The 14,143-nt window shown below is 44.9% G+C and overlaps 1 protein-coding gene across 1 annotated transcript in view; it reads right to left on the minus strand.

Moving 5' to 3' along the window:
- The window catches only part of ace (angiotensin I converting enzyme (peptidyl-dipeptidase A) 1), a 141,046-nt gene that overhangs the window by 89,699 nt on the left and 37,204 nt on the right, over positions 1-14,143 (minus strand). Inside the window, exon 2 of the mRNA XM_080213541.1 lies at positions 6,727-6,894. Coding sequence (XP_080069667.1) covers positions 6,727-6,894 — 168 coding nt within the window. The remainder of the gene's footprint in view (positions 1-6,726; positions 6,895-14,143) is intronic.

Here is a 14,143-nt window from a genome sequence, read left to right on the forward strand (position 1 = left end):
TGGCTTATTGATGAGATCTTGGGGCTTATGTGTGTATACATAAGCACTCTTATTGGTAGGCTTTAACAATGTACAGTTCCAAGTATGCTTTTGCATGGAGCTATTCCATGCAGGCATTATGCTTACTGAGTTCAGTTCTCGACTATTTTATGTTCATGTGACTATGTACATCACACTGTAACCAATGCAACTCTCCAGGCCCACAGTAACTCTCACTCTGCTGGGCACCTTTATATTATAATGCATGCTCGCACATGTCATCACACCACAAAGTTATGAGGGGCAAATTGGCTGTGGAAAATTTAATGGTCCTGCCAAAAGTCAAGTGACTTTGGCAGGACCAGGAGATCTCATCATCGGGCGACGTGGTAGCACAGTGGGTTAGCACTTCTGCTTCACAGTTCCAGGGTCCTGGGTTCGATTCCTGGCTCGGGTCACTGTCTGTGTGGAGTTTGCACATTCTCCTCGTGTCTGCGTGGGTTTCCTCCGGGTGCTCCGGTCTCCTCCCACAGTCCAAAGATGTGCGGGTTAGGTTGATTGGCCACACTAAGAAATTGCCCCTTAGTGTCCAGGGATGTGTAGGTTAGAGGGATTAGTGAGTATAATATGTAGGGATATGGGGGTAGGGCCTGGATGGGATTGGGCTTGGTGCAGACTCAGTGGGCTGAAGGGCCTCTTTCTGCACTGTAGGGTTCTATGTCCTGTGCCTGTCCACATGGAGGAAGATACAAAACCTTACAGAAACTACGAGGAGAGGCTGAATAAACTAGGCTTGTACTCGTTAGAGTTTAGAAGAATGAGGGGAGGTCTCATTGAGACGTATAAGATGATGAATGGGATGGATAGGATAGAGGTGGAGAGGCTCTTCCCGCTCAGAAAGGACAGTAGGACAAGAGGGCACAGCCTCAGGATAAAGGGAGGGCGGTTTAGAACGGAGTTGAGGAGGAACTTCTTCACTCAAAGGGTGGTGAATCTCTGGAATTCTCTGCCCGTTGAAGTGGTGGAGGCTGCCTTGCTCAATATTTTTAAGACGCGGGTTGATAGGTTTTTGATAAGAGAGGGGATTAAGGGTTATGGGGAGAGGGCGGGAAAGTGGAACTGAGCAGCGACAGATCAGCCATGATCTTATTGAATGGTGGGGCAGGCTCGAGGGGCTAGATGGCCTACTCCTGCTCCTATTTCTTATGTTCTTATGTTCTTAAATAGTAAGGGACTAATCAAAATAGAGTACTGAAGGAATTTATTAGTGAAAAAGTAGCAGAGCAGAAATTAATGGAAATGAAAGTTGATAAATCCCCTGATGATCTAGATCCCAGGGTGTTAAAAGAGATAGTGGATGTTTTGGTGATCAACTTTCAAAATTCTATACGTTCTGGAAATGCACCTGCAGTTTGGAAGGAGCAGATATTTAACTATTTAACAAAGGAAGGAGAGAGAAAATGGGGACTACAGACCTTCAGCCTGACATCAGGGAAACTGCTGGAATTGATTCATAAGAACATAAGAAATAGGAGCAGGAGTAGGCCAACTAGCCCTTCGAGCCTGCCCCGCCATTCAATAAGATCATGGCTGATCTGTCGTGGCTCAGTTCCACATTCCCGCCCTCTCCCCATGACCCTTAATCCCCTCTCTTATCAAAAACCCATCAACCCGCGTCTTAAAAATATTTAGCGAGGCAGCCTCCACCACTTCAACGGGCAGATTCTAAAGGATAACAGTTCACTTAGAAAATAATGATCTGATTGGGTAGAGTCAACATGGATTTATGAAAGGCAAATCACATTTGACAAACCTTTTGGAGTTTTTTTGAGGATATTACCAGCAGAATGGATAAGGGGGAAACCAGTGGATGTGGTGTATTTGGATTTTAAGAAGTATTTTGAGGAGATGTTAGGCCCAGAGTGGAATTTAACAGCGGTGACATGGAGGGGCATAAAATGTGGCGAGCCCTTCAAAAAACTAAAAAATTCCACCTGCAGAAGAGGCTGTAAACTTCTTGGCCTTTTGGCTAAGATCTAGTATCGATATGTTGTACGTGGTTGAAGCCATTAGGTTACATTTTAGCTTCATTTGAAGCAATTCTTAAAAGCGGCATCTCGGTCTTTTGGCTAAGATGCAAATGAGATCAAGCCTTGGAGGAGGAGCTACAGCTACTCCAATCAGCTTGGATCGTGTAGGTCAAGCCCAAGACAGGAGGTGAGAGCCCTGTCTTAGCTTAGATTGGGACTCTGAATTGGGTTTGATTGGATTGAATTGGAATAAAGTAAATATTAAAAAAATCCACACATAAGATTAGTGAACAAATTTAGAACACATGGAATTGGGGATTATCTACTGGCGTGGATTGAGAAGAATTGGTTAATAGACATATAACAGAGAGTAGGAATAAATTTGGGTGGAATGGACGTGCAGATTTTTTTCTTAAACGGGAAGTGTTGATGTCAAAGGGTGTCCTTGTTTGGGAGCCACTAAAAGCTAGCATGCAGGAGCAGCAAGCAATTAGGAAGGCAAATGGTAAATTGGCATTTATCGCAAAAAGATTTGAGTACAAGATGAAAGATGTCTTACTTCAGTTGTACAGAAGTTTGGTTGGATCACACCTGGAGTTGTGTACAATTTTGATCCCCTTACCTAAATAACAACATACTTTCCAGAGAGAGGGAGTGCAGCAGGGGTTAACCAGAGAAATTGGTGGGATGGTGGGCCTGTCCTTTGAGGAGACTGGGCCTCTATTCCCCAGGGCAGCGGTCTCCAAACTTTTCAGTACGAGGGCCACATCGTATATTTTACACATTTTCACGGGCCAAAGGAAAAAAATCATATGATTCAGAACAAAAGAGAAGTGTGACAAGTATAAAGAAACAATGCCGTGCTTACACTGATATCCCCTCTCGTAAATATTTCAAGTTACTGCAGGTCGGATGTGGCCCGCGGGCTATAGTTTGGAGACCCCTGCTCTAGAGCTTGGAAGAATGAAAGGTCATCTCAACGTAACTTTCAAAATTCTGAAAGGGCGATACGAGGCAGGTCCAAGAAGGATATTTTCACTGGTTGGGTTTAGGGATGGGGAAGTGGAGAGTCAGGGGACACATTCTCAGGATAAGGTACAAGCCATTTAGGAAGAATTTCATCACTCAGAGAGTGGTGAATCTTTGGAATTCTGTACCCCAGAAGGCTGACCCTGATTAAGAGAAATCCAGAGATTTCTCAACACTAATGACATCAAAGGATATGGGAATAGCATAGGAAAATGATATTGAGGTAGATAATCAGCCATGATCGTATGAACGGCTTGACGGACTGAATGGCCTACACCTGTTCCTATCTTCCTACTCGTGTCTCAGAACAAAACTTTAAGCCTAAAGAAGAGGCAGCGGCGTAGTGGTAGTGTCACTGGACTAGTAATAATCCAGAGACTCAAGGTAATGCTGTGGGGATGATGAAATTTGGATAAAAATCTGGAATTAAAATTCTAACCATGCCCATGAGACTGACTGCCATTAAAACCCCATTTCATTCAGTAATGTTCTTTAGGGAAGGAAATCTGTCATCCTTACCTGGTCTGGCCTACATGTGCTTCCAAATCCACAGAAATGTGGTTGACTCTTAACTGCCCTCAGGGATGGCCAGCCAGCAATGCTCAAATTAAATGAATGAATAAAAAAACCCCAGCCAATTACACAGGAAGAGAGGTAACTGGTTATGGCTTGATTACACAAATAGACCAAAAAGGTATTACAGTAAATGAACAGTGTGAAACCTTTAAATGAAAAATTTAATTGTGAAAGGATATATTGGCCTTGGAGGGAGTACAGAGAAGGTTCACCAGGCTGATACCGGAGATGAGGGGGTTAGCTTATGAGGAGAGATTAAATAGACTGGGCCTGTACTCGTTGGAGTTTAGAAGGCTGAGGAGGGATCTTATAGAACATAAGAACATAAGAAATAGGAGCAGGAGTAGGCCATCTAGCCCTTCGAGCCTGCCCTGCCATTCAATAAGATCATGGCTGATCTGAAGTGGATCAGTTCCACTTTTCCGCTCTCTCCCCATAACCCTTAATTCCCTTGTCTATCAAAAACCTATCTACCCGTGACTTAAATATATTTAGCGAGGCAGCCTCCACCACTTCAACGGGCAGAGAATTCCAGAGATTCACCACCCTTTGAGTGAAGAAGTTCCTCCTCAACTCCGATCTAAACTGCATCCCCCCCCTTATCTTGAGGCTGTGCCCTCTAGTCCTGCTATCCTTTCGAAGCTGGAAGAATCTCTCTAGAACAAAGAACAAAAACAGCCCAGGAAACAGGCCCTTCGGCCCAACAAGCCCGCGCCGCCATCTCAACACCACCAGTTCCCCTCTCCACCCACGACCCCTGTCTAATGTTTTATGGCCATCCAGATTGAGGGAAACTAATTTAGGGACAATTTATTACTGCCAATCAGCCTAACAGCACATCTTTGGGGTGTGGGAGTAAACCAGAGCACCCGGAGAAAACCCACGCAAGCACGGGGAGAATGCGCAAACTCCCACAGACACTGGCCCAAATCCATGTGTCTGCACAGCACTCAGCGATAGTCACTGAGCTGTCGTCTTGCCCAGTATCTGGTCCAGTTTAGGCACACACTAACGACATGAAGCACTAGGCCAATCCCAAACAACCAACAGCAGCCCCAGTACAACCCATCGCGTGTATGCCCCTCGTTGGACACAAGGCAGACCGACTTAAAACCTGTGAATGAAAAAAAAAACCTCTACCCTACCCATCCCCTTCATTATCTTTATTCGTCCCCTTCATTATCTTACTCCAGATAGAGACTTACAAGATAATGAAGGGGCTAGATAGGGTAGAGGTAGAGAGATTCTTTCTGCTTAGAAAAGAAACCAGCCTCAAAATAAGGGGGAGGCAGTTTAGAACAGAGTTGAGGAGGAACTTCTTCTCTCAGAGGGTGGTGAGTCTCTGGAATTCTCTGCCCATTGAAGTGGTGGAGGCTACCTTGCTGAATATATTTAAGTCACGGGTAGATAGGTTTTTGACAGTCAAGGGAATTAAGGGTTATGGGGAGAAAGCGGGAAAGTGGAACTGATCCACTTCAGATCAGCCATGATCTTATTGAATGGCGGGGCAGGCTCGAAGGGCTAGATGGCCGACTCCTGCCCCTATTTCTTATGTTCTTATGAAAATGTTGACACGGTCAGAAAAGATAAAATTCCACTGAAAGATAAAAAGAATTGACAAGAAAGAGGGATTTAAATTTCCCCAGTCAGAATACCTGAATGTTCAAAAGACATCTGATAAGATGTCCCCCACAGGTTTATAACCAAGATAAGGGCACATGGAGTTATGGATAACATATCAATGTGGTGGAAGATATGTTACTGAACAGGAAACAAAGAATATAGATTAATAAAACATTTTGATGCTGGCAAGGTGTAACCAGCGGATTACTGCAAGGATCAGTGTTGGGACTTCAGTTATTTTGTATCAATGTTTCTTAATGACTCATACAAAGAGATTGAGAGTAATGTATTTAAGTTTGCAGATGATATAAAGTTAAGTGGGAACGGAAGCTGTGAGGAGGACACAAAGAAGCTGCAAAGAGATTTGAATAGATTAAGTGAGTGGCCAACAAGGTGGCAGATGGAGTAAAATGTGGGGAAGTATGATACTATTATGTAAGAATAATAAAGACCAATATTGTTTGAAAGGCAAGAAACTTGTAAATGTTGATGCCGCGAAAGACTTGGATGCATTTGTGAAGGATCTTAGGAAGCTAACATGCAGGTCGAGCAAGCATTTAGAAAGTCAAAAGGCATATTGGTCTTTTAAGGTAAGGAACTAGAGTACAAGAATGAGAAATTCTTGCCGTAATTTTATAGGAACATTAGAGGGAGCACACCTGGAATACTGTAGACAGCTTTGGTTTTCATTTCTAAGGAAGAACATAATTATATTAGAAGATAATAAAAGATGATTTCACTTGGTTGGAAAATCTTATTTCTTCACACAAAGGGATGGGAACTTTTAGAATTGTCTATGTCAGAGGGTTGTAGATGTTACATTATTGAATTTATTCAAGGCTGGGATAGACAGATTTTTGATTTCACTGGGAATCAAGGGATATAAATTATTTTTATACGTTCATGGGATGTGGGCATCACTTATTGTTCAAGCCTCAGGGCATTTGAGAGTCAACCACACAGCTGTGGATCTGGAGTCATACATAGGCCAGATAAGGAAAACAGATTAGCGAACCAAATGGTTATTGCACTTTTAATTCCAAATTTGTATTTCAAATTTTACCATCTGCAGTGGTGGGATTTGAATCCAGGTTCCCTGAGCGTGACCCCGGTTCTCTGGATTACAAGTCCAGTGACAATACCGCTACGACACTGCCTTCATTGGAAGAGCAGATGAGGAAGTGGAGTTGAGGTGGGCTCTCAGCTCTGATCTCACTGAATGGAGGAGCAGGCCCAAGAGGCTGAGATCGTCTACTCCAGCTCCTAATTGTTTTGTTCTTTTCAAAGAGTTTCCTCTGGGTCCTGACGCAAACTCCATCAGGACACAATATCTATTATTCACAGCATTGTCCCCAGTTTGAGTCCAAGATGAGTTGGGGAGGTCAGTGATTGCTTTGGAAATGTCAGTGTTGAGTCGGAGTGCAGTTACAGCATTATTATGGACAACAGTGTTCCTGGGGTGACAGTGCTGATAACACCAAAAGCTTACCTGTTTTCTGTCAGTGGGAGAGAGGTTGGCAGCACCAAGGATACTAATAGAATCGATGAGTTTTGTCAAGGTCTTATCAGTAAAATTGCCCTTGATATCATGAAACAGGCGCTTTGCGACCTTGGCCCAAGTTTCCACAAATTCCTGTTCTTCCAGAGAGGCATTGATCTGTGTATCAGAAATAAGACCACGCATTAGTACAGTAGCAATAACAGCCTATTTGTGCCAAACACCTCCATCACCAGCTTCATCTTATCTCCGTTTGCAGTGAGGCACAAGACTCTCAAAAACCTTGGCCAGGATGATTGACCATGAAGGCAACATGCCCTTCATCCGACATTTTGAACAAAGAATCCTGGGTAGCCATTGGGAACAAGAATCCTGAACCAACTGTAGTGGCCTTGCTGCATTGGCTAAAACCAGCTCAACACAGACTGAGGATAGAAAATGCAAACTTCCAAGAACAGCAGAGGCTATCAAAGACTTGGGGCAGTGTTAGAGAAATCCTTCACCTGAACCTTATCAATCTACCTGTTCTGAGAATGTTTGATGGGGACAGGGTAGAGGGAGCTTTACTCTATATCTAACCCCGTGCTGTACCTGTCCTGGGAGTGTTTGATGGGGACAGTGTAGAGGGAGCTTTACTCTGTATCTAACCCCGTGCTGTACCTGTCCTGGGAGTGTTTGATGGGGGGGACAGTGTAGAGGGAGCTTTACTCTGTATCTAACCCTGTGCTGTACCTGTCCTGGGAGTGTTTGATGGGGACAGTGTAGCGGGAGTTTAATTCTGTATCTAACCCCGTGCTGTACCTGTCCTGGGAGTGTTTGATGGGGACAGCGTAGAGGGAGCTTTACTCTGTATCTAACCCCGTGCTGTACCCATCCTGGGAGTGTTTGATGGGGACAGCATAGAGGGAGCTTTACTCTGTATCTAACCCTGTGCTGTACCTGCCCCGGGAGTGTTTGATGGGGGGGACAGTGTAGAGGGAGCTTTACTCTGTATCTAACCCTATGCTGTACCCATCCTGGGAGTGTTTGATGAGGGACAGTGTAGAGGGAGCTTTACTCTGTATCTAATCCCGTGCTGTACCTGTCCTGGGAGTGTTTGATGGGGGACAGTGTAGAGGGAGCTTTACTCTGTATCTAACGCTGTGCTGTACCTGTCCCGGGAGTGTTTGATGGGGACAGTGTAGAGGGAGCTTTACTCTGTATCTAACCCCATGCTGTACCTGTCCTGGGAGTGTTTGATGGGGACAATGTAGTGGGAACTTTGTTTTGTATCCTCAACACTTTACTTCTACTTTGTTAAAGTTAAAATTTATTTCTTAGTCACAATTAATGCTTACGTCAACACTGCAATGAAGTTATTGTGAAATTGCCTAGTCGCCACAGTCCAGCATCTGTTCAGGTCAATGCACATAACCAGCATGTCTTTGAGAATGTGGGAGGAAACTGGAGTACCCGGGGGAAACCCACGCAGACACGAGGAGAATGTGCAAACTACACACAGACAATGACCCGAGCCAGGAATCGAACCCAGGTCTCTGTGAAGCAGCAGTGCTAACCACTGTGCCGCCCCTTACTTTTACTTTGAGTAAACATTCAGATCTGTAATCTGATCGATGTTTTCTTCCAACCTTCCTGACTGAAGCAGGTCCTTCAGATGCTAAATATTGAGCTGAACAGCTAAATACAAAGACACACGAGAAACCATATTCTGGTTAAAGACGTTCTTCACTGTCCCCGTGAGCTGGGAGAAAGGCAAACCAACTCCTTTCTAAAGTTTACACTGTAATGTCAACATGGTTATACGTTTTCCAAATTTCAATTCTCCCACACACCCTGTCATCCGAATTCGATGTTACAATTCGATGGTACACATTATTCACCTTGGCCAATTGCATTTTACCTTCCAGCAGAATTAGGAACTTCTTCACTCAAAGCAATTTTCCCAGAACCTGCCTCGGGATTTCATTTTCTATCTGTGTTCGGTAATTAGAATGCCACTGAGGTCAGATGTCACTGACCAAGTTCCTATCCACTGTTACGGAGCAATCTCAATTGTGTAAATCCGTAAGGTTCAAAAGCTGCTTTCCCACCATAAGCCACAGAGTTGAAAAGGTGAAGTTCCCATTGTCTTGTTCTGCTCCATTATCAGTAGGAATTGAATACTTTATATACATTTGTGAATACGTCTCTGCACTGTCTAAGGTTTGAGAATGTGCATTCTCCTTGACTTCCTTCTGATAACACCATTGTATTCTATACTACACCACATCTCTGCAGCGGTTCCAGAAGGCTGCTCACCAGCACCTTGCGCTTTCTGTGTGTAACCCAGCCCGACCTGTCTTTGCTGTGTGTTTAATACTCTCTGGCCTGTGGCTTCTGTGTGGAGCACATGCTGGCCTGTGTTTCCTGTGCATTAACACAATTCGGTCGAGCGTCTTCTGTACGTAACACATTCTGGCCTGTGTTTTACACCAGCCTGCGTTTTCAATGCATCTACACACGTTGGCCTGTGTATGATGTGTATGATGCACTCTGACCTTGTTCTTTGCTCTGAGGCCTGTGGCTCATTAATGGGTGGGACGAGATCACAGGCAGAGGTGAAACTTGAATGTGGAAAGGAGTGCTGAGTGGATGAAAAGGGCCTTGAAAGCCCATATGACACTCTACCCAATTTTCTACAGCAAGCAAAATAAATTCAAGCAAGGTATAAAACTGACTGCTTGGTGAAGGAGCAGCATCCTGAAAGCTCTTGCTACCAAATAAACCTGTTGGAATTTAACCTGGTGTTGTGCGCATCCCAGTCTAACGCCGGTATCTCCAAATCATGACGACTTTTTCTAATCGCCCTATGCCCTGCACTTCTGCCCCAGACTAATTCAAGTTCAGGTTCGATGGATTCTGCAGGTTGCATGAGGAAGGAATGACCTTACTGCAAAGGGTGTTTGCTTCAAAGGGGAGAGTCTGTATGTCCTTCGTACAAATGAAAACCAACAATTAAAGTCCCAGAAGCAGAAAGTTATCAACCGGTTCCAGGACAAAATGTATCACTCGCGTTATATTAAGGAATTGATGGATACAGGACTCTGAAACAAATAATTAAACAAGAAAGAATAACAGTTACGGAGCACAATTTCAATAACAAATTAAGTATCACACAATGACAGCCCTGAAACATAGATACTGATAATGTTTGCTGTTTATATCGTACTCAATGCAAAGTTTAATTGAAGCGCAGGATGTACGATAAGAAACTTAATGATGAAATATACATAGGGTTATTATATTGAATAGATCCCCTGTTTATGAGGTCAACTTCATGCAAAACCATCTTTGTTGAATTTGATTACCCACTAATTATTATAAGAACACAAGAAATAGGAGCAGGAGTAGGCCATCTAGCCCTTCCAGACTGCCCCACCATTCAATAAGATCATGGCTGATCTGAAGTGGATCAGTTCCACTTTCCCGCTTTCTCCCCATAACCCTTAATTCCCTTGTCTATCAGAAACCTATCTACCCGTGACATAAATACATTTAGCGAGGTAGCCTCCACCACTTCAACGGGCAGAGAATTCCAGAGATTGAGTGAAGAAGTTCCTCCTCAACTCTGATCTAAACTGCCCGCCACCCCCCCCCACACTTATCTTGAGGCTGTGCCCTGTAGTCCTGCATTTTCTACGCATAACATACTCTGGCCTGCTTCTCCTGTGTGTGCAACACACTCTGGCCTGGGGTTTCTTATGCTCCAGCCTGTGCTTTCAATATGTAATACACTCTAGCCCATGTTTTATGTGCATAATAGAACCTGGCCCATGTTTTCTGTGCTCGTAATACACTCTGACCTATGTTTTGGTGCCTAAGATATTCCGATTTGGCTTTTCTGTGTAGTGAGAGATGATCTACTGGATACCTCTGTTGGATATCGCCGGTTACCTGGTCAGTGACATCTGACCTCAGTGGCATTCTAATTACCCAACACAGATAGAGAACGAAATCCCGAGGCAGGCTCTGTGAAAATTGCTTTGACTGAAGAAATTTGCTGTTGCTATTGAGGTGGGAGTTGCGTTCCAAAAGCAACACACTGGGAAATGTTAAGTGGTCGTGTTGGACATAATGTTGACATCCACAAGGTCACCGTGTAGTCAAACGTCACGGCAAACTTTTCATCCACTCTAATGCACAGTCTGATTAGCAACTAAAGGATAGAATTTTTCAAGAAATTCTGAAAATTGCCTGCCTCAGGGCTTGCTGGAACAATTGCATCAAAGATCAGAATAAAATAGACCTCACTCAATAGGGATCATATTTCCAGCAGTGGCTGGTTTGTTACCAACTGCCTTCCTCCCTGAGTGAAACAGATGCGACATCAAACTACGCTCCTGATCCAGTGACTGCCACTCAAATATTAGACAGAAAAAGAACATTGGATTAACCTGTGAAGTCTCACCACTGTCGAGAATCTTGCTGATGTTTTGACAGTGATTTAAACCTTTATTTAACTCAAACTGATGACTAGAAACAGGAATTTTGTGCCGAATGTTATTGCCGTTTTCTGTATTGCAAAGAGAGTTGGAGAATATCCATCCTTTGTCCGATTCTAGAATCAGAAATACTCAGAAACCCTACAGTGCAGAAAGAGGCCCTTCGGCCCATCGAGTCTGCACCGAACACAATCCCACACAGGGCCTACCCCCATATCCCTACATATATTAGCAGGATTTCCACTCAGATTGTCCCCGCCCTCTAGCTAATGATGTAGAAAGGTTGGGAACCCCATTACCACACATTTACATCTCTGTAGGGGGCTTCTTCGTTACACTATCCTCTCATGTTCGGAATTCCCTCCCCCATTGGAAGAATGGAATGTCACACTGGCGGGGTTTACAACAAGTCTGGACCCACTAATCCCTCTAACCTACGCTTCCCTGGACTCTAAGGGGCAATTTCTTAGCATGGCCAATCAGCCTAACCCACACATCTTTGGACTGTGGGAGGAAACTGGAGTACCCGGAGGAAACCCACGAAGACATGAGGAGAATGTGCAATCTCCACACAGACAGTGACCCGAGCCGGGAATTGAACCCAGGACCCTGGAGCTGTGAAGCAGCAGAGCTAACCCGCTGTGCTACTGTGCCGCCCAGACTTGGTCTACACTGCGGAAAATTGAAGAAAACTGCAATGGATGGCACCAACTGCTCTACCTGGCTTTTTAACCACCTCAAAAAAGCCTCTGACCGGGATTCTCCGCCCTCATTTCCGAGGGGCAGGAGAGCCGGTGGAGAATTCAACCTCAAATAGCATTTACACCAGCAGGATTTCCACTCAGACTGTCCCAACTCTCTAGCTAATGATGTAGAAAGGTTGGGAACCCCATTACCACACATTTGTTACATTATCCTCTCATGTTCGGAATTCCCTCTCCCATTGAAAGAATGGAATGTCGCACTGGCGGGGGTTACAACAAGTCTGGACCAACGGGGACCTGGCGAATGGTCCCATGGAGGTACAGCCCCCAGGGGGCCGGGGTGGGGAGGGAGGGTGGAATGATCATGCACAGGCAGCACCCCAGTGCTGTACCTGGCTTGTACCCCCCGGCAGCACCCCCCTGGGGGGCAATGCCTAGTCATGAGCTTGCGACTTTTGCTACAAATAAACCCGTTGGGACCTTAAACTGGTGTTGTGGGATTTCTTTCCGTCCAGGCAATGTCTAGGCAGTGTCCTGTGTTTGTGGGGGTGGGAAGGAGGTTCCACGGGGACTCTCTTTTAGTGGTTCTTAAATGTGACCACCCTGAGGGCCATCAGAAATCTGTCACATGCTCTGCCAATGCCACAATCACATGCCAATCACCAGTGAAACCACCACAGACTCTATCTCAGTGTAGGCTGGAGTCAAACAAGGCTGTTATAAAGTTTTACAGTTCATTTATTAGTGTCACAAGTATGGCTTACATTAACACTGCAATGAAGTTACAATGAAAACCCCCTCTATGCCATACTCCGGCACCTGTTCGGGTGCACCGAAGGAGAATGGCTAATGCTAATGACTAATGAAGGAGAATGGCTAATCTTTCAGACTGTGGGAGGAAACTGGAGCACCCACAGGAAACCCACGCCAGAGACAGAGAGAACGTGCAAACTCCACACAAACGGTGAACCCAAGCCAGGAATTGAACCCAGCTCCCTGTCCATGTGAGGTAGCAGTGCTAACCACTGTGCCATGTGCCATTGCACCAACTCACTTCTGTATTCTCCTCATTGCAACACTGCATCTAACCTCAAGAAAATTGCCCACAGACGTGGAGATAATCTATAGAACAAAAATGTTCAACCTACGCCACCTCCAATCCAAAACCGAAATCATTCCATGCTCAGTCATCGCGCTTCAGTATGCAAATGAGCCTTGTTTGTGTGCTCATTCAGAAACTTGTCAGATAAAGGTCTGGCACATAAAGGGTCAATGTGAGAGTGAGTACAGTACCACCCAGATAATGATGTAAGTGAGCGCATGACCCAGACCCAGGGGCCATGCGGTTATGAGTAGAGATGAGTAATACTTAAGAGAAAGCCCCCAGCTACATACTTTACTGTACTTGTGTAAATAGTTCCATTAATTGAAAAATACTTGCATTTAACCTACTGAAGGCTATTTAGAGGTGTATAAGACATGTGGTTGTGTAACCAACACTCTCTCAACAAAACAGAACTCCAGGTCATTGCAAACTCCTACTCAAAAGGGCGGCACAGTGGCACAGTGGTTAGCACTGCTGCCTCACAGCTCCAGGGACCTGGGTTCAATTCCTGGCTTGGGTCACTGTCTGTGTGGATTTGCTCATTCTTCCCCATGTCTGCGTGGGTTTCCTCCTGGTGCTCCAGTTTCCTCCCACAGTCCAAAGATGTGCGGGGTTAGATTGATTGGCCATTGTCCTGGGATGTGTAGGTTAGAAGGATTAGTGGGGTAAATATGTGGGGTTATGGGGATGGGGCCCGAGTGGGATTGTGATCGGTGCAGACTCGATGGGCCGAGAGGCCTCCTTCTGCACTGTCGGATTCTGACTCAACGCACAAGTAAACGAACCTTTCATGAAACATCCAGAAAACTAAGGTCCTCTCTGAGCCAGCTCCCACAGTACAACAATCATTAAGGACAGTTTGGCTGGGCTTTCCTTTGAGATTGTTAGTAAGCAGCACTTATGTATAATTAATGATGCCTGCCAAGTCTCTTGAGTGTGATTTGGGGGCAATCCAATGGAGATGTTTCAGATGATTGGGTTGACAAACTATTTCCTGGGGGACACCCAGAGCAGAGGGGTCACAAACTTAAAATTTCATTGAGACCATTAATGGAGTGATCTCAGGAAGCTTGTACTGGTGAAGTTACGCCACCATCAATGTTCCCTCTAGTTTTTTC

This window comes from Carcharhinus amblyrhynchos, chromosome 27, assembly GCF_965287045.1.
Source record: "Carcharhinus amblyrhynchos chromosome 27, sCarAmb.v2.hapA, whole genome shotgun sequence".
NCBI classification, from domain to species: Eukaryota; Metazoa; Chordata; class Chondrichthyes; order Carcharhiniformes; family Carcharhinidae; genus Carcharhinus; species Carcharhinus amblyrhynchos.